Source organism: Anabrus simplex, chromosome 1 (assembly GCF_040414725.1).
Source record: "Anabrus simplex isolate iqAnaSimp1 chromosome 1, ASM4041472v1, whole genome shotgun sequence".
Taxonomy (NCBI): domain Eukaryota; kingdom Metazoa; phylum Arthropoda; class Insecta; order Orthoptera; family Tettigoniidae; genus Anabrus; species Anabrus simplex.
In genome coordinates, this window is record NC_090265.1 from 1226132065 (window position 1) to 1226157751 (window position 25687).

A 25687-nucleotide genomic window follows, 5' to 3' on the forward strand; every position below is an offset into this window, starting at 1 on the left:
TTTCACTTCATCTAGAATTTCCGTGTAATTCCAATATTTTAACATATTAGCATACATTTTACTTTATTGCTGTGAATCAAACTAATCAGTAAGAGCGTTAAGAGTTTTAACTCCATTGTGAGGTTATTTTAGAATGTTGTTACAATTTTAGGTGATGATATGTAGTTTTGCGCAGTTTCCATTTCATTATTCAACACTGTTAAATTCGGCTGCGTATCATAGTGAAATTCTGTTGCAAGAAGTAGAAAAAAGTTGCAAATGAATTGGGTAGACTATATTATGCAGAATTTAATGTCGTTCATACTTCTTATAGGCTTCATATTAATAACTATGTGAAATATGAAAAGGTACTGTCTTTAAACGATGTGTATGATTGTTATTTAGAGGATACAGAAATAATAAAATAACTTTTGACTGTGGTACTGGGAATATTATTTGCAATTTACTTTCTTCCGGCAATGTGGATACAGGCCATTACAAGATTGTAAAATTACATTCTACGTACATTTTTTTTTTCCAAAAGACTCCTTCTAAATAAGATCAAAATTCGGAGCCCGATATATACAATTTTTTGATACAAAAGACTTCAATTGAGGTTTGATAGATATAGCAGTGGCATAGACAGGTAGTGCTTCCATGCTATTACCAAATTGCTGTATATTACATGGTAAACTAACGTTACCTTCAAAAGTATATAAAACTTCGAGGTCATCTTTGGAAATCAATAGAAAGTCTGTATCTCACATCAAATCTGCTCTTCTAATTATATGGAAGAGTTTTCCATGGCTAATGTACAGGTCTATGAATCATTGTGCGTTCATATATCCCTCAGGGACCCTACCTTTTGGAGGAATAATAATAGTACTTAAAGGAGACTTATGACGGATCTCACGGATCTTAATTGCAAAGAGAGAAGTGCGCAAATACCACAGGAGGAACTGGGAAGAATTTGTATCCCATTTAGAAAATGACATAACCAGACCTCAACCACAGACCTACAACATTTTGAAAAATTTAAATGAGAAAACTAAAGACACACTCAGAATCAACACTATCTCCTGCAACACTTGGTCAAATCACTTTCAAAATTTATGGTCATAGAATGTCTCACCTATTCAGACGCTTCACTCAGACAATCCACACATCGAACGCATTACAATGGCAGAACTAGTTGCAGTCCTGTAAACACTAAACTGCAATAAAACACCTGGGAAAGATGGCTTAAATTTGGAGTAATTCAAATATCCATGAGAATCTATCCAAGAAAGATTCAGCCAGTTCCTAAATAGAATTTGGAAAGAAGAAGACCTACCTGAAAAGTGGAATAAAAAAATAGTTATACCCATTTTTAAGAAAGGCGACAAAAATGATTGTGAAAACTACAGAGCCATATGTTTATTAAATTCTGGTTATATAATATATGCCAACATCATTTAAAATAAACTATACAAACACTATGAGAACATTCTGGGAGAGGAACAATTCGGCTTCAGAAAGGAAAGTTCTTGCTGCGGTGGCTACTTCACAATGAAAATCCTTCTATAAAAACACAGGGAATTTAATGTAGAAACACATATTGCCTTTGTGGATTTCAAAAGAGCTTTTGACAAAGTAAACCTCAATACCTTACTTAATATTTTAATATCTGATCCCACCGCACAACAGATGGTACAGAACGTAAGTAATCTTTACAGACATAACTTGATTTCCGTAAAGGCCAACGATAAATTATTAGAGTGGAAAACAATAAACACAGGAGTAAGACAGGAATGCGGTCTTTCCCCTCTCCTGTTCATAACCTATATGAATGCTCATATACGAGATTTTAGAGAGACAAGGCATGGTTCTATTCACATTAACAAGAATCTACAGCTGGATACAATATTATTTGCAGATGACTTAGTGCTGGTCACCACCTCAGAAGATGATTTACAGCGTTCAATGTATAACCTAAAACAAGTCTCAGAAAAGTACTCAATAGAAATATCCCCTCAGAAAACTAAGATAATGGCTTTCTGTGGCAAGGAACCAGTAAGAAACAAGATATTCTTAAATAACAACATTTTGGAAAGAGTAAATTATTTTAAACACCTCGGCTACAAACTGTCTTTCATTCAAGAACTGGACATACCCGAGAAAATCTCCAAATTCAACAGATGTTTGGGAATCATCAATAATGTTTTTAGACCATCATTAGTTCAAAAACACACCTGTACAAGGACCCACAAAACCTTGGCAAGACCTGTACTTGGCTATGGAAGTGAAGCGTGGACCCTGAGGAAATGCGATGAGAGAAGAATAACAACAGCTGAAATGAAATACATGCGGCGAACAGCAGGAGTCACTAAGTGGGTACACAAAAGAAATACAGAAGTGCTTAATGATCTTAAAAGCAGACCTATATTGGAATACAACTATGAATACCAGAGAAATTGGCTAGAACACCTAAACAGGATGGACAGAAGCAGGATCCCCAAAGCAGTCATAAACTACTGCCCCGGTGAGAAGAGATCTCTGGGACGTCCCAGGAAGAGATGGCGTGAAAAGGAAAATATTTTGTATAGACCGCAATAGTTCTTCTATAGGACTAAAACATGAAAGGATGATGATGATGATGATGATGATGATGATGATGATGATGAAAAACTTGCGGGAAAAAACAGGTGCCTCGAATTGGTATTGGATGTTACTGTCACTTAAATGACGAGTCTTTAGAAGTATCTAGCGTTATACATTTACCATTCAGAATAATAATGAAAGAAGGCATTGTTTCAGAAACGTTTAGAAATGAAATTAAATCTTGAGGTAATCTATTGGGAGAAATGGAGTGAATTTTTCTAAATTGTCTATTCTTTCCCCCAAAATGAAAATTATGCAAGGGAATCAATGCTAAAGTTATAAAATGTATACATGAAATACTTAAAATATACGTCAGCGTAAACAGTTTACTGTAAGAATAGAAGAGAAAAAACGAGCAAGTGGCCACGTAGCTATCAGCTTGCATTCGGGAGACAGTGGGTTCGAACCCCACTGTCTGCAGCCATGAAGATGGTTTTCCGTAATTTTCCGTTTTCACACCATGTAAACCCCTCTCCTATCTCAACTCCGCCATAAAACCTATCAGTGTCGGACCGACGTAAAAGAAAATTGTAAAAGAAAGGAAAAAATAATTCCTCTGGTTTCTAATAAATTTTGAAAATTTGAAATTATGTGATTCGTTAAAGGCTGGTGTTATTCTGATTACATTAAGAAATTTAAATATTTCTCAAGGAATTTTAAATATATTTCTCTTAAGTCTGCAACCTAAAGGCTTGTTGCGTCCTAATATAGCACTATTAAAGGTGATGGTATCCCTAAAGAGCTGATAGAATGGGTCAAACTGCTCTACCACAACTCAAAAAGTCAAGTACAGTCAGTGGCCGGAATATCTGGTGATTTTCCTGTCACTTTTGGTGACCATTAGTGATCTGTACTCTCACTTCTCCTCTTCATTACAGTCGTAGATACTGTTACAAGAGATCTACAGAAAACTGAATATTTAACAACGGAACTGTATGATCTGAATACGATTCAAATGAATGGCGCTGACCTTCCAAAGATATGTCATTTAAATATTTAAGCTAGGTAGTTATTGCAGATGGGACAATCAAACCTGAAATATCAAATCGCGAGATCAGCGCATGTCTGGAGTGCTGCTCAGTGGCCGGTGTCTTATGTGATAAGACGATTCCACACCGGCTATCTGTAATGCGTCCAGTTGCTCTGTGTGGTGCAGAGTGCGATATGGAGTGGCACCAATCGCTGAAAAGATGAGGGAAAGCCGGTATTGTCCCGTACTTCGAGCTGCTGAAACAACAGTTCTAAAGAACGGATTGACATTGCTAATTGATGGGAAAAGGCCAGTAGGATGACCGAGACAGGGTTGGTTGCGCACCATACATGTAGATCTAAACATTGCACACAATCGTGTAAGTGGCGACAGAGAGCCATAAAATCAGACCCCCGTAGTATGTAGGACGAATACTAAGGAAGATGAAGAAGGAGAAGAAGATAAATAATAATAAGAAGAAGGGTTATGGGGATAGATAAAATGGAGGGATTATAAGGAGGGGTACAAGGCACGAGGAGATACAGTAGAGATAGTTCGCCATTGCACTTCTCGTTATTCCTAAAATTTTATGTTACAGCACAACCAACCCTATGAGTAGCACTTTGAATGGCAGTAAGACAATTACTACCCGTGTTCCATATGACACTGGGCTGATGACTTAGATGTTAGGACCCTTTGAACAGCAGGCATCAACATTACTAAGCACCACCCATAACTTAACAGCTCTTATACTATCACAGACTTATGTAAGAGTGAAACTTCTGTGGAAGCTATATTTTACTTTGGCCTGTGTCAACAGACAGGCGCAAAAGTAGTGCATCAATCAATAAGTAGCGACAGGTAAACCTTTTAAATGGAACACGATTAATTGTACGAAATATGTATGGCAATGTACTGTCTAGACCTGAAATCATTACTCATGAAAGGGTGGGTCAAACGTATCTGATTCCAGGAACCATTCAAACTACACCAGACACAGCACTTCTTTTTCTTTCATGCTGTATTTAATGATGATTAACAAAGCACGTGGTAAAACTTTGCATCTTGTTGATATCTCTTCCTCAGCCAGTATTTACTCATGATCAGTTTAATGTTGCATGTCTCCAGTGCATTCCTCGAATAATTTGTTAGTGCAGGCAGTACCTAAAGGTCATACTACTATCTATGAGAACGTATTTTAAAAAGACAATTGCGTGCAATAAATGTATGTACTAACCATTTACTGAGAGCTATAGTAAATTATGTCTGTCAGTACAAAACACGCTGCTTATTTTTCAACCACTTTCCAAAACACCTATCGTCAAATTTCGACAGGGACGGTCTAGTAAGTAATGAAAACATAATATTTTATAATAACTCACATCATGTTGAATGATTAAAATTTATAAACGTTTATGAGGTTATGGCACCATACATATGAAGTATATGACGGTGAAAAATATAGTGAACCATCGAAATTACAAGTGCTAATCATAGGGATGGTTGTGCTGTAACAGCAAATTTTAGGAATAATGAGAAACGCAATGGCAAACTACCTCTATCTCCTCTATCCGCATAATCCTTCTTCTCCTTGGCGAAAAGGAAAGTAATTATTTTTTTTTCAATGTTTATGTTTACTTACCCATGAGTTCATAATTGACGTGGTGATAATACTGTATCACTTTCTGCAACAAATTGGCCATATTGCATGGAGATCACGGTCAACGGTGAGACTGGAAGATAAATCATGTCATTATCAGCATGAAATTATTACTTATATTTCGTGTTCCATCAAATTAAGAATACGTACATACTCGTACATACATAAATCCGTACATACATACATACATACAGACAGACAGACATACGTACATAAGGCTACTTACGTACATGCATGGACACATTTATGCACTGGAACATGCCACAAGAATAGCCGGAGATACCAAAAAGGGATAAACTTATATTATTATTATTATTATTATTATTATTATTATTATTATTATTATTATTATTATTATTATTATTATTATTATTATTCCGGGGTTTCCGTGGTTCACAGAAGTGTAAGAAGCGCTAGGGTTGAATGGGTGGACAGTGAAAAGATCAGAGCATAAGTTAAGGGACTAAATTCTAAAATTTTATTTCTTTCCTTTTTCCTGAAATTAAAATTTTACAGATAATCTGAATAAGCAACAAGAATAACAGTTAAAGATTAGCTCGTTAGCTCTCGCAATAACAATGATTTAAAGTCAAAAATCAGGTAGGGGCCTACAATAGCGAAAATTACTGACACAATAACTTGCAAGTGTAGAGCAATCTAGCTCAAAACAGGTACACTTTTACTAGAGCACGTTTGCTCCTCTCGTTTTCATTCCAGGAGACTACGCTCCCAAAGTTACTACAGTACAGTCTCTCACAGGCACAATCTTCTAACAAATGTACACCTTCTAAACTTCGGAAACTGTATTTACTGTCATTTATGCTCGCCAGACTGTTACACACTCGTCTATAAATAATGACAATTTAAACAGGGGCAATGAATGTCCATTCTAAGTGGACTTAGTGTACAAAATAAAAGGCTATGAGGCGAAACTCTTGTACTCCTGTTAATAAACACTTAAAATCCTAATTGGGCTTATGGCCTGAAGTTGCGGAGGCTAAGCCTATGCTACAGAGGGGTGACTAGATGCGAAATATTATTTACCAAAGTAGTGTGAAGATTTTTTCTATTTGCTTTACGTCGCACCGACATAGATAGGTCTTATGGCCACGATGGGATAGGAAGGGTTGGATGGAAGCGACCATGGCCTTAATTAAGGTACAGCCCCAGCATTTTCCTGGTGTGAAAATGGGAAACCACAGAAAACCATCTTCAGGGCTGCCGACAGTGTGTTTCGAACGGACTATTTCCCGGATGCAAGCTCACAGCTGCGCGACTCTAACCGCACGGCCAACTTGCCCGGTTGTGAAGAATTTTGAGGCACAGAAAGTCTTAGTCTCCCCCATACCATGTTGAATGGGAATTAACAGAGGGTGAACACTCTATGTTCCCTTAACCCGTGAGAGGTCGCAAACGGAGTTTTCGTCCGGGCTATAAATAATTATGAATGTGTGATATCATAAGATTGAGCTTACGGGCTGTCCCTTTCAATACCTTTTCCTCAGACTATTGTCTACAGGTAGGGGAAATTTTAACCCGGCAACAATCACGTTGTCGGTGTGAGCGCGTTTTCCGTGAGTGCCTGAAGCATTCCTCAGTATGCGACCCCGCGCGTTTCTCAGCGAGCCGGAGTTTTCATCCATGTGCGACCTCTTATGTTACAAAAATTACGCAAACATTTTTTTTTTGCTAGGGGCTTTACGTCGCGCCGACACAGATAGGTCTTATGGCGACGATGGGATAGGAAAGGCCCAGGAGTTGGAAGGAAGCGGCCGTGGCCTTAATTAAGGTACAGCCCCAGCATTTGCCTGGTGTGAAAATGGGAAACCACGGAAAACCATTTTCAGGGCTGCCGACAGTCGGATTCGAACCTACTATCTCCCGGATGCAAGCTCACAGCCGCGCGCCTCTACGCGCACGGCCAACTCGCCCGGTAATTACGCAAACATATTACGCGGATAGTGCTTTCTGGCTACCTGCGTTGGCATGGAAGAAGAAAACGAAAGAATTCGGAGACTGTTGGACAGTGCAGAACGAGAGGAGCGGCCAGAACTGCTAAATGCAAATAGCGAAGGTCGATTTTGAGGACAGTTATACGCTAAAGAGACAGAAGAGACGCCAGTTGATGATCCGGTGTGTTTGAAGACGATTCCCATTCCGAAATTTATGTTGATGAATTACATGAATTGTATAAACTAGATGAGGAAGTAAATGTAATAAACCAACCCGTGTACACGAATATACTGGAAGAGATGGGGCAACACACTGGAACGTTCACACACCGCCTAGAAACGTTAGGACTCTTGCTCGCAATAAAATACAAACCCATTTACCTCAAGTGCGCGGACGAGCCTTTGAAGCATGCTCTCCACTAGATGAGTGGACGCGTATTCATTAGTGACATGGTGAATGACATAAGCAAATTTACAAACATGTGGATGGGGAGAAACCAAAGTAATTACTCACCGGAAAGAGACGCTGTGAACTAAGCGACTGCAGAAATTCAAGCCTTCTTCGGTTTTTTGTAGATGCCAGGAATTCTGAAAGCTTCCAGCCTGAATTTGGAAAATCTTTGTGCATCAGTTGGCACAGGTGTGGAATTCTTCCGAAATTGTACGACTCTCAAGCGTTTCGAGTTCTTACTGTGAACTCATAGATTTGACGATGTAAATAGCAGAGAGGAAGGAAAATCGCTAGATAAACTTGCGCCAATCCGAGAAGTATCCAATAAATTTGTGGAAAACTTCCAGTGTAATTATGTAATTAGTTACGTCACGTATTGTTAAAGCAGGCAGGTAGGCAGTTATTGTGCTTTTTCGAGTTTTAATTACGTCTTCCTACTTCTTTTGCCGGGTTGAGTGGCTCAGACGGTTGAGGCGCTGGCCTTCTGACCCCAACTTGGCAGGTTCGATCCTGGCTCAGTCCGGTGGTATTTAAAGGTACTCAAATATGACAGCCTTGGTAGATTTACTGGTACCTACGTAAAATAACTCCTGCGGGATTAATTTCCTCCACCGCGGCGTCTCCGAAAACCGTAAAAGTATTTAGTGGAAAGTAAAGAAAATGCCTTTATAATTACTACTACTTCTCCAAAATATAACATAGCTTTATGAAAATGCTGTTACCATGAGAATAAATTTTAATATTGTAGATTTAATTTTTGAACAAATGATACGAACATATTAGTTTAACGCAGACGTACGACGCCTATGAGTATTTATTTATGTTACTGTAATATTCCAGTTATAAATTAATATCAATTGCGACTCAAAATATTGTAAGTTAAGCTCTATTAGTCTTTATCACAGCCACGGAGGAAAGCTCTGTGTACCACCCCTGACGTTCGAAAATTCTACGCGTCCTCTCACGGGTTAAATTACATGTTTCCCCGTGGGGATTTGAACAAACTTTTGCGGAAAATGTATATTTAAACAGTCCGTTTAGAACTTTACATAAAGAAAAGGAGCTTGAAACCTTCCCCTCAAGTTATCTGCCTGGATCTATGACATGTTAAGATACGTCTGCCATTACCTTGAGTTGATGGGCCTTCTGAATGCGGGCCGATAGTCCCTGCCTCCTAATACGCCGTACACACCCAACACCGGAGCGATGATGACAAAACGGCCCTAAAGCACCCAGCTTTTATAGCAGCTCTTAGGGGAAAGTTCCAGAACTCTCTTGAGCTGGGCAGAATACGTGTACACACCCACAATTTCAATTGGATAGGGAATTATACGCAAAAATTCCTGATTGGGTCATAACTTACGGAAGAAGGAAGCCATAGAAGTGCTGATAACCTTAGCACATAAAAAGTAAAAGCAAAGTCTTCTCCGTACAGGCCTTGAAGGTCCCTGGAGGGGTGGAAGGTAAAGGCTTCCACTATCCGTAACCTCGGCACTTGATGGGGTAGAGTGGTTAGCTTTACGCCCGGCCGCCTTTGCCCCCAGGAATTAACCAGCACATAAAAGAAAACAATCTACAAAAACTTAAGGTTTACAGTGAAAATTGAAAATTCCCTTAAATGGTAATTGTCCGTAATCCCGCCAGAGGCGACACATAGGCCGATAGTAGAGACATCTAATGGTTAAAGGTCCAAGTATCTTGTGATACTTTGTTTAGGATTCATAGCACAGATGGCCTTCTAGAAGGCGCGCAGTTGAACGGGACGGAGAAGTTGTACCCCCGCTACAATTATTATTATTATTATTATTATTATTATTATTATTATTATTATTATTATTATTATTATATTCGTCATGTTGAATTATTACTAATATGAACATGATAACTGTTAGTTAGACCAACTGCTATTCGCTCTCCCTGGAGCTAAACTTAAAAGCAAAAACAACAACAACAACAACAACAAACAGTGATGATGATGATGGTGATAATAACAATAATATGAAAATGTTATTTGTTTAATGAGCCAGTGATTATTTTTTACGATTTTTTGAGACATTGAGGTGCTGGAATTTTGTCCGTCAGGATTTCTTCCATGAGCTGGTAAATCTGCGGCACGATGCTGACTTATTTGAGCACCTTTAAATACCACTGGTCTGAGTCGGGATCGAGTCTACCTACTTGGCCTCAGGAAGCCAGTGGTTTACCATCTGAGTCACTTATCCCGGCAAAATATGTGTTAACTTCACCAATATTCTTGTAGGACGAATATCAGCAGCGGAGTTCATAAATTAAACTAGGTCAGCACCCGACCCGTTTTGGCAACTCAATTGAAGCCAGTCCTTGGAATGAACATGCACCAACAACGTTGTCCTAGAGGGGATATCTCTGTAATTATTATGCTCTGTACACTAGTCTGAGACTACATGCTTGTAAAAGAGGCGTGAGGAAGAGAGGAATAATTTTGTTAAACGTGACTGCTGGTATCGTATCAGAGCCAACCACCTGTTTTACGTACATTCCAAATATCAGGACAAGGCTTTTAATTAAAAATCTCGCGTGGATTAATAATAACAATAAGAAGAAGAAGAAATAGAAGGAGAAGTGAAAAACATTCATTTCTAGGATCAACAAGGTGAAAGTAAGATACCAAATAATCAAAGACATCTACCAGAAACGATCAGTGTCCTTCAACACAAAGCCCCGAAAATACTGTACTGCCATTCACCCAGAACGCAGCAGGATGCCTCGCAATTAATGAGTAGGGTTATTTACAAAAATGATAAGCCAAGGAAGGGAAGATCATGAGGAAAGTCTTCGGCCTGGTCTAGGGAAAATTGTGAGCACAGGAAAGGGCACAACTGTGACCCATTTCACGTGAGGAAACGATAACGAACACTGTTCAAAAAAGAGGATCGTTTTCTATGGTTCAGATAGAATTTGTAATGGGATCTTTGCCTACTTTCTGGATAAAAAAAGGGCTGAAGTAGCCTGGTCCTGCAAGGTAGAAGGGAACTTATAAGATGTGGGGATTTCACGTGATGACATTCTGGCACATGATCCCCTTCAAAAGAAACTTAGAGGAAAAACGATAAGCCCAAATTTAAAACAGGCAAGGAATGGGCTAAAGAGAGAAGTGAAGATCACCGAAAATGTATGCAAGAATACTGGGAAAATGTTAAAAGTATATGGAATAAACAGTTGAAATGACGTGATACATAACTGACCGAATCAAAATAGAATAATAATAATAATAATAATAATAATAATAATAATAATAATAATAATAATAATAATAATAATAATACCGTGAAATTTATTGATAATTTAAAAGACCTTAAGTTCATTTTGGACAATACCAACGGATTAAGTAAGGAGTTTGGTTTTGAAACAAACATTCTTAAATCAGAATTATTCACAGAGCAACTGTCTCCTTACATGGCTAATCTTCGCTGGGAGGCATGGAGACAGGCGGACATCAAAGGATGGAAGTACGTATGGGTGAAGCAGGGAAAGCTGTTCGCTAGAAAGGAAGAGAAAACTACTCCGGTAAGAATTCTTTCAAAAAAAGACATTGAAAAAATCCAGTAACTGGCTGAAAATATCAATATTTAACTTTACTCTAGTGTATCTTAAATTTAGTTATGGATGTTAGTTACATTGATAGTTGTAGTTTATTACTAGACTCAAAGGTATACAATAATTGTGATGAATGGCTACAGATGACAAAGAAACAAGAAAGTGAAATGTCCCTACTTCATATGAATATAAGATCAATTAGAAAATATTGGGATCAGATGGTTATAATATTAAGACACAGCAGGCCACTGGTAGATGTGCTAATATTTAGTGAAATAAATGTAAATAATGAAATGGAAATTGAGCAGTATGAGTTAGAAGGATATAGTATGCATTATTCAATAAGAAATGTTTCTAGGGGTGGAGGAATAGTCATTTTTGTCAAGGAAGGGTTCATATTTAAAGAAAAGAAATGTATAACAAATTAATTTGAAAATTTATCAGGGGAAGTTTGGATTAATGGAACACTATATGGGATCATTATGGCAGTATACAGACCACCTGACTATAATCCAAAGGATTTTGTGGAGGAGTTAGATCTTCATTTACATAGTATGAATGCCAGAAACTTAATAATTATTGGGGACATGAACATAGATATTCTGAAAGACAGCAGAGTCACATCCTTGTACAATAATGTGCTAGCAGATCATCAGTTAGTTCATTGCATTAACAAGTTCACAAGGGAAGAATATGTAAATGGAAAACTAACACAATCCTGCATCGACCATGCATTGATTAGGAGTGGGAAAAATGTAAGAGATTCTTCTGTAATTCAGACTAAAGTTTCTGATCATTATATAATAACTGTACAGATATCATATGATACTAGGTGTAATAAATATGTTCCAAGTGAAAAAGTTATAGATAACATACAGGAAAGGGTGAGTAAATCCATGTTAAGAACAGAAATAGAAATTATTGCAAAAGAAATAAATGAGAACATGAGTTCAGATGATATATACATGAACATTTGCAATGCAGTTAACAAGGCAACTATTGAAACGAAGGATACAAAAAAACAGAAGAGAAGGAAAGACTCTCAACCGTGGCTGACGGGTGCTATAATAGAAAAAATCAAAGAAAGGGACAGACTTTTCAAAAGATGGAAAAATGCATCAAATTTAAATCCAGAAAATAAGGAAAATTTAAGGAGGTTATATAAAAGAATGAGGAATGATATAATAGCTGACATTCAAAAAGCAAAAAGAAAGTATTACAGATTGCAGTTTGAAAGTTGTAGAGGGGACATGAAGAAAACTTGGGGAGTATTAAATGATGTGCTAAAGACTAAAAAGAAATGGACAATAGAAGAAATGGTAAGACATTATTTAGGAAGGCAAGACTCACTAGAAAATATAGTTGATAACTTTTCAAAAACATTTTCAGAACAGCTAGACAAGGTAGTACATGAATGTAGAGTACAACGAAGACCATTGCCTAATACAGAGAGACTTTCATCATTTTATCTACCACTAGCAAGTACAGCAGATATAGCACACATAATTGAAGGAATGGACATAAATAAATCACCAGGCATGGATAAATTAACAGTTAAACATCTGAAAGATAACATAGACATAATAACACCAGTAATACAGAAGCTAATCAATAAAATAATAGAGACAGGTATTTTCCCAAAGGATCTGAAGACTGCCATAGTGAGACCTATTTACAAGCAAGGTTCACATTTACAGTATGGAAACTATAGACAGATATCTATTCTTCAAACTATAGGTAAAGCAGTTGAAAGATACATTGCTGATCACCTAATCTCATATTTAGAAAATTTTAAAATTATTGATGAACATCAATTTGCTTATCAAAAACACAAGGGTACAAGTAATCTTCTTGAGGAATTCTCCAATTTGATCAATGGGAAGCTAAATCAAGGTATGCACATTTTAGCTATGTTTATTGATTTCTCAAAGGCATTTGATTCAATTTCCCATGAAAAAATTATTGCAGCCTTAAGCAAAATTGGGGTAAGAGGAACACCACTAAAAGTTTTTGAAAGTTATCTGACTGACAGAACGTATAGGGTAAAAATTGATAATATATATGGAGAAATAACTTCTATTAAAAGAGGTGTTCCACAAGGAAGTATCCTAGGACCCATTTTGTATATTATTTTTGTCAATGATATAAGCTCATGTTTTAAAAAATGTAAATATTTCATGTATGCAGACGATAAACTAATTGTATCAGTACATAAAAACCCAAAAGTAGCAGAGAAGCATTTACAAATTGAGTACAACTACTTTCAAGAATGGTGCCATGATAAGGGTCTAATAATTAACACTTCAAAAACAAAAGTCTTGTACATTTCTACCCCAAAAATGCAAAGAGAAAACATTAAGATAACAGGCCATTCAGTTCAGTGCATTCACGATGATGAACAAAAATCATGCAATTGTGACTATGTAATAGAGGAAGTTGATAACATGAAATATTTAGGTATAGTAATAGATAGATATTTTTCATGGAAGCAACATATTAATAAGTTGTGTGAAATACTGAGGCTAAGCTTGTTCAAAATGCAAATGGTTAAGTATATAATACCTCATGATAGCTTAAAATTGGTTTATCATTCACTTGTTGAGTCACTTATATCATATGGTGTAAGTGTATGGGGATCAGCTTCTGTTACAGACATAAACATGGTACAAATGTTACAAAATCGCATTGTCAAAGCATTCTTTTGGTATGAAAACAGAGGAATATTTAGCTTAAGTGAGGATATGTTAACAGGGATGTACCAGAAAGAAAGGTTCTTGAGAGTTAAACAACTTTATATGTACAACATAATTAAAGAAAATTACTGGAAGCCACAATATAGAATTGTTAATGAACATACACATGGAACAAGACTGAGGCATATAAGTTATTTTCAGGTCATGAGGTACTACAACAAATATGGATCCAGAACACTGCAAGTTGTAGTTCCTAAATTTTTGAACAAGTTGCCCTCAGAATTGACACACTTGAAAACCAAATATCAACTAAAATAACATGTGAAACTATGGATCATAGATAATAAAATTACAGTTTAAATATTTGTTCATGAATGAAAAATGTACCAAAGACTTATCTACTTTGAGTGATACTTTCAGGGATTAAGAAAAACTCACACCACAGGACAAAATTACAATGCTAATGTAAATTTACATACCCTATTAATGTTGTAAACAGTAAGTATTGCAACAATGTATACAAATGTGAAACAACTACACCGGCAGATAAGCACATCAAGTGCTTTGCAGGTGTAAATAATTGCAAAGATAATGTATAATATCCTACTGCATATTTGCAAATATATTTTAGATAAGTTATAAATAAATAAAATTATTATTATTATTATTATTATTATTATTATTATTATTATTATTATTATTATTATTATTATTATTATTATTATATTTCAGATGTATTTTTTGATAGGTAGTATATATTTAACGTTCAGGAAACTAACGCAAACACAAATTTTTTACAATTTTAATCTTCATATTTGTTCAAATATAGTCGCACTAAACTCTGTACCTCCATCAAATTACAAGAAGTACATCGGGCGGGTATGCCGTACGGTTAGAGGTACGCAGCTGTGAGCTTGCATTCGGGAGATGGTGGGTTCGAACCACACTGCCGGCCGCCCTGAAGACGGCTTCCCGTGGTTCCCATATTCAGACCAGGAAAATGCTGGGGCTGTACCTTAATTAAGACCACGGCCACTTCCTCACCACTCGTAAGCCTTTCCTATCCCATCGTCGCCAACAACAGTACTTATCAGCTAAATGTGAACGGGAAACCTCCATCTTGCCTTCTACACAGTTCAGTTCAGGGTGTTCACACGTAGAGGCAACATCTTCCACGAATTCTTGTTTAAAATTCATTTATGTCCATAAAAATGGATACCGTGTCTTCAATGTTTAGAGCAAGTGAAACGTTATCTAATCCTGTATTTATTAAGACAAGGGTCCAACAAGGCAATACTATTGGACCTTAATATTTCTTATGTAATTTATTATATAAGTTACATAAGAATCACAGATAAGACTATTTGGGGATGATGTTATATAGTATAGAATAGTAAAAAGATGCAGGATTGTGAACGATTACAGAAACACCTCGGCAATGTTGTGAGATGGACAGAGCAGACAAACGGGATGAAAAGTCCTCTCGGTTTTAATTACTGTGTTATCAGCACCTCATGCGGATTGCTGATGCTCTTAAGGGGGCTCATACACCGCTTAATTAGAAATTTATCGATTTTTTGTTTGTGGTCTCATCTGATGGATATTTTCTTTCTGAACATATAGATATGAAGTTTTATTATTCAAAAGTATTCATATTTCGATGAGTTATCGCAGTTTTAATAGTACTATGTGCTGTTCTGTCAGCTGAGTGGGCGTGGCATTACAAGCAGGTACATTTTCAGTAATTTTTTCAGTGCATCGTTTTAATCTTTTTGGACTAACAATGGCTGCTGTATGTTCTGATTACCTGGGAGATGTTCTTTTAACCATGGAATAGAAGGTTGCTTTGTTGATTACTCCTTGGCGACTGGGTATTGTTTGTTTTGATTTACCACTGGTGTTCTGTGATTTACCATCACATAGTGCTAAATTGATTTGATTTTTGCTCTCTGTCCAATATTGGTGAATTATGAATAAGAAAGAGGACGTAGCTAGTTGTAAAAGAAGAACTTTTCACGGTAATCGGTATTCAGAACGTCAGGGTGATGAAAATCCCCCCAACAGTTATGAAACACCTAAAAGTGCATCTGCTAGGAAGCTAGGTTTACAGGTTAGCCCGTGTCCATCATTTCTTCCTGACGACAGGGTAAAGAATTGTCCATCTTCCTAGTCTGATGAAATCTGTCAGTGAATATGTAAATTGTAGAGTGTGTAATAATGCGTTTAGTTTAGTTGAAACTTCAGTGCAGGGTTTAGCAAGAACTTGAAGAGGAAGTGGTCAGGCAAGAAACTTAGTGATGGCAAAGGTATTGGTGATACTGGTAGATTAACAGATGCTATTATTTATAAACTGCAACTGTATTATGGGAATGGCATCAGAAAAAACAAAGATGATGTTAACAAAATGAGGAAATCTATCTGGGCCATATGGTATCATGAATCTTCAACTAATACTGAACCACAACACTGGATGTGCCCATCAGGCCTTGATTCATGGTGTGGTTATCGTCGAGCTGAGGCAGAAAGAGCTGAAGTGAATTACAGGCATCCTCACCCAATCCAAAATGAGCATTATGATGGAGGTAAGGCTGATTTTCAGAACATCTACGGAGGTGCCTGAAAAGTTGCACACAAAATGCAAATGAAGCGTTTAACAACAAGGTTTGGTCAGTGTGCCACAAAACCAGTAATAGTGGTCAGAAAATAGTCAGAATTGCTGCTGCTGATGCAGTAGCTTCTTTAAATGATGGGAATAGCAGTAAATTATAAATACTGAAACATTTCGCTGTTGGGTTGGGAAACGTGCTAGGAGTGCACGGGGTCAATTTGACTGTGAAAGAGTGAGGTCAGCAGAAACGCGTCTTTGTGAGTCCACTAAGGAGGCAAGCAGGACAAGGAGAAGGCTGAGACTCGAACAGCACAACAAAAACATCGAGAAAGAGGGCGCAACATACTCTGCTGGAGCATTTTAATGAAGTATGAAAGCAGTTTTTTCTTTGTTTTACTTTTAAAGCTGATTCCCCGAAAGTTACTAATTTGGTTACAAAAAACATTATAACTCTCACATTTACCGCTCAAATTCCATGAAACTTCGCAAGTACATTGCCTTATACAGGTTCTAGAGGATGTACTAAGATAATTACAAACAATCTGAAAATAAATGAAATATTGATAGATGTATGAAGGAAAAATCAGAATTTTAACCTAACTGAAACTTAAAAATATGTAGAAATTTTAATAATAGTCCCACACCATTCGTACTAGTTTATCCCCGGCTACATGTCGTTTGCTACTCAGAACACAAAATCAAAACTAATATCATGAGTAGTATTGATGAAATTATGTTTTTTATGAGATGTTATCATAAAAAAAAGGGATAATTTTTTCTTCGTAAATATTTTCATCATACTACAATAAAATTATGGGCAGTGAACGCAACTAAAAGGTCTCCTTTGTTGGTTTACAAAATTTCATGCAGTTACATTGGAAAACAACCTAGTTTTGAATCGTAACAATGCAGAGATGGCTATGAGCTGTGTATGAGCCCCCTTAATATAAGAAATCTTCTTCATCGGGGCAATACATTAACGAGGTTGTACAGAAAGGATACAGATTTCTTCACATAATTATGAGGGTACTTAATGGCTGTAGTTAGGATGCAAAGGAGAGGGCGTATAACCCCATTTAGAGTAGGGTACCAGTATATGGCAGGGCCTCTCAAACGCCCAAAATCTCACGCGTGCAGAGCGAGGCGCAAGAGCTCCGTGCACTGTGCATCAGTGCCGCTCGGTGCCGCTCGGTATGGCTCGGATCAACGCTTCGTCTCTGGGCTACTCGGCTCTACTCGGCTATACTCGGCTCAACTCAGCTCGGATTTGGAGCGCTACGGTGCAAGTGGGGGAGAGGGAGACAGGCGGAGCGAGCGAGATAGGCGTGGGGAAAGAGAGAGTTAGCGCTATTGCTCCAAATCGAGGAGTGGGGATCTGCACTCTGGTCAACCAAGCGAAGTCGTCTTTTGCACCGTGCACAGTGCATGCACCACGCGCATGCACCCTGAGAGGCCCTGGTATATGGGACTCATATCAGTATTACTTGGTACTAGCACTGAAAATGATCTAAAGGAAATCAGCACGACTTGTTCTTGGTGATTTCCTACAAAAGCGTAGTGTCACGAAATTGTTGCAAACATTAGACTTGGAAGACTTGGGGGTAAGGCGACGAGCTCCACGACAAGTGGCATGTTCCAAGCTGTCAGTGGAGAGATGGCGTGGAATGACATTAGTAGACAAATAATTTTGAGTGGAGATCATAATACGAAGATAAAGTTGGAATTCAAGAGGACAAACTGGGTAAAATATTCACTTTTGGATGATGAATAAGGAATACTTTATCAAGCGAAATGTTCGACAAATTTTCAGCTTCTTTGAAAACGTTTAAGAATAGGCTCGGTAAACAAGTGACAGATAATTCGCCAGCTGGACGACAGCTCTGAATGCAGATCATTGTTGACTGATGATAGACTGAAAATCTGCACATGCACCTGGGAGCTTGGAATTCCTACGAAGAAAAACATAGAAGAGAATCGAATATCAGTCCATCACTATCACCTGGCAATGTTTATTTGTATCTCATAAACTGTTTAACCAGTTTCAAGAAAGCAGTACCGAGTTTTATATTAATTAGAATGACATAAATTTATCTCATATCATTTTAACTTCTTCTTTACCAGTATTTATTTTGTTATTTTTTGCTACAACGTTAAAGTCGCACTAACTCGGTCAGGTTTTGCAGGTATCAATGCCATTGCAAAGGGCTTGGACTTACAAGGAGTGATGTTGGCCTTGATTAAGGCCTGATGTGGAAATGAGAAAATACGGATAAAATTATAAGCCTGATGATATTGGGATTCGAAGCCAAAATCTCCCATACATAAAAACATAAATACATAATGTCCCCGTCAATTTTGTGCTTTAGAATGTTTTATTATGTGCATGTAATAACTTGTGTCCTTCATCCAATGTGAGCGATGTTTTAAGTTATATTTGGCGACAGCCTGCTAGCCAATTCAGTCATCTGTTCGACCGGTTCAGAGTTCAAGAGTATTGATTTTCTCCTCGCCCTCATAGATCGATAACATGTGGCGATCACGTGACCAACTGGCTTGTTTCAAGGTTAAACTCTCTTCCTCCTGCGCTGCTCGCTCGCCGTCTGCATGTAATTTCTGGAACAATCCGAGCCCAGTTACGAGATACAATTATGTGTGCGCTGACCTACAATAATTGCCACAAGAGCCACACCTCCAAGTGAGATCCCTGATCAACTCCTCTTTTACCTTCTGTTCTGCGAGAGACTACGAGCCTTACGTTACGTGCATATTTGAATTTCAGCCTGGTCTAGCACGGACTTTTTGTGTCAGTTTCAGCTGAGCAACGACTTCAGAAGAAATGAGAGGACCTCTACTACCAGCATTACATCAACACCGACTTCAGGATGTCTATCCTACTTTCAAGAGGACTTAATCACCCGACGTCGAACTTGAATTCCACAACCATGTGCTGCTAAACATGTACCGTAGGCATCACTAACGTCAGGGGGAGAACGTGACGGACTTCATCATCAGGAGAGCAGAACAGACCGCTCCGGGAATCGAGATGCGTCGAAAAATTTGAGTACAATATATAATATTTCCTGTCCATCTTCTCTTAGTTAATTTTCCTATTAGATTTTGTGTAATTAGTGATATTTTTCACCTTTTCTGTCTTGTGTGTTAAATGTAGTTTTTCTGTATGAGAGAGTGTGAATTGGGATCTTTTAGTATAGATGTGTGGCAGAATGTCATCTGAGAATATTTATGCCTCTGTGCGATTTTTTAAACCATGTTTAAAAATCAATGACCTCTCGGATAAGTAAGGATTTAAAATCATTATTTCAGATTTTATGAAACATTGTGGGATGACATTCAGATTGTGTTTCTTCTAGCGCGTTACTACGCAATTAACCAGATTGTGTCATCTTATTTAAATATTAATTCAGATGTTGGTGGTAGGTTTAAAAGTCATTGCTAATAATAATAATAATAATAATAATAATAATAATAATAATAATAATAATAATAATAATAAATTGAGATCGAGTTAAATTATATTTAATGGTCATGAGTGATAAATGAGATTAGAATTTTTCATGTGAAATATTTAATGTGTATTCGATTATAGTGTAATTTGCCTGGAATATGGTCATACTACGGGATATTTATTAAGTTTTGGAAACATGTGTCACGGTTTACAATGCATTCCGAGATAAATGTGCAGCACGTGTTGTGATATATTTCAAATGTTTAAGATAAAATAATAATTCGTCGTAACTCTATGACCACGTGTCCGATGATATTCAGTATTATCCTAGGTGATATGCATGATTGTCTCCCACAAGTCCAACCCCACATCCCCATGGTGGGAGACGGGCACCGGTATGAAGTAGGGGATGGCCTGCACGGGTGAAGTACAGCGGGGATCTCGTGTTCCCCGGGACCGCTACGGTAGCTGTGAAGTTCCTGCAGGAACCCTGAAAGGTGATGTCCAACGGGGCTCTGGTGAACTTTGTTGCAGTCCTAAATGGCAGTGAAGACGGAAGGAATAGTTCCTGGAACGGCGAAACTGGCAGACGAGGCAACCCTGCTTTTCGGGGGTAAATAGGATAAGTAAATACTGCCTCGCGGGTAAGGGGAGGGATTTCCAAAGGCTATGGGGCCACCTGAGGGCAGAAAGGGGCAGCTCCTCAGAAGGTTATCGCTAGGCCAACGACCTAGTCATGTAAAATCCCTTGTTATGAGACAAAAAATAGAAAACTCCGGATGAATTTAATGATGACCAAGCATGGAAAAGGAAAACGAGATGTTGTGTTTGCCACATGGAATGTCCGGAGTCTATTCAGAGCAGGAGCTTTCACCAATCTGAAGGAAGTCCTCAACAGTTACAATATCTCTGTGGCCGCCTTGCAGGAAGTCCGATGGAAGGGCGCTGATATCATGGACTCACGAGATTATACCATCCTCTACAGTGGAGGAGTTGAGGAGCCAGCTTGGTAAGGGATTCGTGGTTACAAGGAGACTCAAGCCGGCAGTGCTGGAGTTCAAGCCCGCGGATGAAAGATTGTACTCATTACGACTGAAGTTCTCCCTGTTCAATGTGACAGTGTTCAGCGCACATGCACCGACTGAAGATGCCTCTGAGGAAGAAAAGGACGCCCTCTATGCTCTCCTTGACCGAAAGTACTCTGCTGCTCCGCGTCATGACGTCAAGATCATCCCTGGTGACATGAATGCCAAGGTGCGGAGGGAGGAGGTGTTCAGACCAGCGATTGGACAAGAGAGCGCACACCCAGAGAGCAATGACAACGGCCTCTGACTAGTGGACTTTGCCATCGACCATCAGATGAGCATTAGCAGCACCTACTTTCCGCTCAAGAGGGTCCATGCGATAACATGTTTAAGATAAAATAATAATTTGTCGAAACTCTATGGCCACGTGTCCGATGATGTTCAGTATTATCCCAGGTGATGTGCATGATTGTCTCCCACAAGTCGAAACCCACATCCCCGTGGTGGGAGACGGGAAACGGTATGAAGTAGGTGATGGCCTGCAGGGGTGAAGTAAAGCGGGGACCAAACCGACCACGTGCTCATCGACTGGAGGCATGGATCTGATGTTATAGATGTGAGGACGAGGAGATGTGTGGACATCAACTCGGATCACTATCTGGTTGTCATGGAATACAGACAACGCATAGCCAACATCAGGAAAGATCACGTCCACAAGACGAGGAGGTTCGAAGTCGGAGCCTTGAAGAATAACGCTGCCATCAAGGATGAGTACATGGAGAAGAACCGAGCCAAACTGGCAGACCAGAGGGAGAAACAAGAGGCACCACTGTAGAAAATCTATGGGGAACAATACAGGACGCCATTACGTACGCAGCGAAAAAATCTGTTGGGTTCCAAACACCAAGCGTAAGACCCGAGTGGTTCGATGCGGAATGCGAAGAGGCCATCCAAAGGAGGACCAAAGCAAGGGAAACGGCCTTACAAAGACAGACAAGGTCAACAGAAGAAGACTACCATATGGCGAGAGTAGAAGCAAAGAGGGTGCTGCGGAGGAAGAAAAGACAGCAAGAGAAAGAGCAGCTTAAAGCCATCGAGGAGCTGTGTAATAAGAAGGAGGTTCGCGCCATGTTCCAGGGAACAAGGGAAATCAAGAATAGGTTCGAGCCCAGAACTCATACTGCAAGGACAAGAAGGGCCTTTTGGTTGTAGAGGAGAAGATCTTGTCACGATGGGCGGAGCACTTCGAAGAGCTCCTAAACACCGAGGAGGCAGAAGGAAGGGTGCCTGATCAGGTGACAGCTGACCACCCACCTACTGACAATGAGCACGAGCCAGTCCCCGAAGTGACGAGGAATGAGGTGAAGAAGGGGTCTGACCTCATGCGCAATAACCGAGCACCAGCAGAAGACGGCTTGCCAACAGAGCTGTTCAGGAATGAAGGAGAAGAGCTTGCTGATAACATGCACGCCCTGATCCGATCTATGTGAGAAAGTGAGGAGATGCCAAGGTACTGGAGCGGGGCCCTCATCTGTCCCGTCTACAAGAAGGGTGACAAGACAGTGTGTAGCAACTACCGAGTGTGGCCTACAGATCTTTTCGAAGGTGCTGGCTAGGAGACTCGAGCCCTTTGCAGAGAGACAGCTGGGAGACCACCAGTGTGGGTTGCGGCGGAACAGATCAACAACAGACCACATACTAACCCTGTGGCTGATCCTTGAAATGTGTTATGAGTACAACGTACCAGCTCTACGTTGACTACAAGGAGGCTTACGACAGAGTGAACAGGTAAAGGCTGCGACAGGTTTTGGAAGAGATGCAGATGCCGACCAAGATCACGAACCTTGTCCTGATGACTGTGAGAAGTACCAGAGCCAAAGTGAAGATCCAGGACCAGCTCTCCAGGGAGTTCGAAGTGCAGAGAGGGTCGAGGCAAGGTGACGTATTGTCAACCGCTCTGTTGAACCTCTGCCTGGAGCATGTTATGCGTCGAATATCTCTGAACACAGGGGGTACCATTTGCAACAGGACCCTTCAGTACCTGGCCTTCGCAGATGATGTTGTCCTATTCGGGAGAAGTGCGAACTTACTGACGGAAGCTCTGGAGCATATGAGCGAGGGATCACAACAGATCAACAAGGACAAAACCAAGTACATGGTGAACACCCGAGACAAAACAAGATTTCACGGCATGAGATGACTGGAATTTGCAGGAAACACCTACGAGAGAGTAACGCAGTTTAAGTACCTGGGAGCCCTCATGACTGAGGATAACAAGGTCAGTGAGGAGATAAAGGGTAGGGTGGCAGCTGGGAACAGGTGTTGCTTCGCCTTCCGGAAGTTACCGAATACTGCAACGCTGTCCAGAAGATTAAAACTCACCGTGTACCGGGTTATAACCCGCCCAGTTGTACTGTATGCATGCAAGACGTGGACACTAAATGAGAGCGACAAGAACTTTCTACGGGTGTGGGAGAGAAAGATCTTAAGGAAGATTTTCGGCGCTGTTCACGATCAAGGAGAGTGGCGCATCAGGACCAATGAAGAATTCTGTGCCCTGTATGGGACCTCGAAATAGTCGCTAGGCCAAAAATAGGAGACTTCGGTATCTCGGACACATCGTAAGGGTGGACCAGGGCCGGGGAATGAAGATGATCCTTGACCAACATCCTGGCGGCCAACGAAGGACAAGGACAAGATGGCTGGACAACGTCTCGAGAGATTTGGAGTTGATAGGGATCCAGGGCTGGAGAAGGAGAGCTCTGGACTGAAGGAGTGGGCGGAAGCTATTGAAGAGGCCAGGATCCTTCATGGGCTGTAGCGCCAGGAGAGTGAGTGATGTGCATGATTAATTTTCTACCATATCTTCTGAATAAAATATTGGATTTTTGAATGAGATCGCCGTTGTAATATTAAGTAATATTCAATTAAGTGATCATTCTTATTCTATCACGAGTCACATCAGTTGTTGAACATGCTAAATAAAAGTAAGGTAATCTGCCTATTCCATTCTTCCGTCTTTTATGATAATAATCCTAAATTAAAACTAAAGCCTAGGATCGAGTGTAAATTTGTAAGTATCCTAAGTGTGCACGGTGTGTGTGAAGTAGTTATGGATAATTTTGGAGTGCTATTTTGAAATGCTGTCCTTGATCTGACCACGTGTTGAGCACGGTGCATCAGATTATTCCAGCGTTGTCTGTGCTTTATTTATTCTTTTGATATTGTTGTTGATTAATTCTTACGCAAAGCTTAGGTATAGATTAAATTCTATAATAATGCGATTTTGTGCAGGCTAAGTCCAGCTGGCATAGCCCAATATGTGTTATACGTGGATCTGATTCCTTATCTATCTATATAAATAAAATAGTAGCGACCGTGTGTCTGCATATTAACTATTTTGGACAGGTGGTTGCTAAATATAAAGTTTGCTTGAAATATCTTGAGTAGTTTTTCAAGTTATAAGAAATATGCTTTAATGGCACCCGCTTTTGAGCTAAGTCCATTGGGACAGCTTTCTTAGCTTTAGTTTCCTGAAAGTCCTAATATTTACCCCTCTCCCCCGAAATCAAGAATGCAGCTCAATCTGCCAGACGAGCTAGAAGATTGAAATTTGGCAAAAGTATACATTTTAGCCCGTAACCGACGGAAAACTTCCAAGATATTTACATTTTTCACTTTTTATCACCGAAGAATGTCGATATATGCAGGCAATTTTAATGACGGTGCAGACCTTCCTTTCGTGGCATTTCACGGCTAAACGGTAAGTCCTATCACAAAACGGATGGCACAATCTCAATTCAACTTGGAGTGATCAACAACTTTTATCCTATGATTTTTGTCGTCTCTCTCCCCCTTATACGTTCGATTTGGCTGTATATTTCGATTATACGTAAATTTTCTGCTTTTTACACGTATATCTCGTAGTTTGACACACTTATGGGAAAGATAGAGTCATCGAATTTGGCACGCACATTGACACGACCAATGGCTATACGCGAGCCAAATTTCGTGATTTTAGTTTCCACATAAATATGCGAAAAATAATGTAAATTGTTAAAAATGTACCTACATTTTATCCCATTCAATCACACTAACTCATTCGAAGCCATAAATATTGGTGATATGAGAAAATATTTCAGAACCAAACATGCAGAGCGATAAAAGGGACGTCTTCTGGTGTAAACCGTTCGCTGATATGATGTACCGATTAGGAGCAGTAAATATCGAAATGAAGGTCTGCACTTACAAACGTGTTTATCTGTCATCTATATAAATAAAATCATAACCACAGTGTGTCTGTACATTGACTTTATTGGCGAAATTTTCAATCAATCATTTACACGTTCTAGGTGTGATTATGATGATCTATACATTTTTATCTTTGGTGTCTGTTTGTTTGTTTCTTTGTTTGTTTGTCTATCTGTTTGTCTGTTTGTCTGAGTTTTTAATAACTTGAATCCACCTGTACTTGGGTACGTTTTAGGGTTAATATTTTTTTCTAATTCCCTGAATTAACTGGGGGTTAATACGAAACCGAAACCGTGATTTTGCACTCCCACAAAATATACACAACCAAACTGAATGGAAATACGTATGCTTGGTAGAAAATCTATTTCTAAAACATTTTTCTCATATGCATCATTTCGAGACGAGGATTAATAAGG

General features: G+C 39.1%; 1 protein-coding gene across 2 annotated transcripts in view; it reads right to left on the bottom strand.

Annotated features, from left to right (window-relative positions):
- LOC136858215 (very long chain fatty acid elongase AAEL008004) overlaps nt 1-25687 on the bottom strand; it is a 92142-nt gene that overhangs the window by 55525 nt on the left and 10930 nt on the right. For both annotated transcript variants that reach the window (XM_068228770.1, XM_068228771.1), the window contains exon 2: nt 5232-5322. In XM_068228770.1, coding sequence (XP_068084871.1) covers nt 5232-5292 — 61 coding nt within the window. In that variant the 5' untranslated portion in view covers nt 5293-5322. The remainder of the gene's footprint in view (nt 1-5231; nt 5323-25687) is intronic.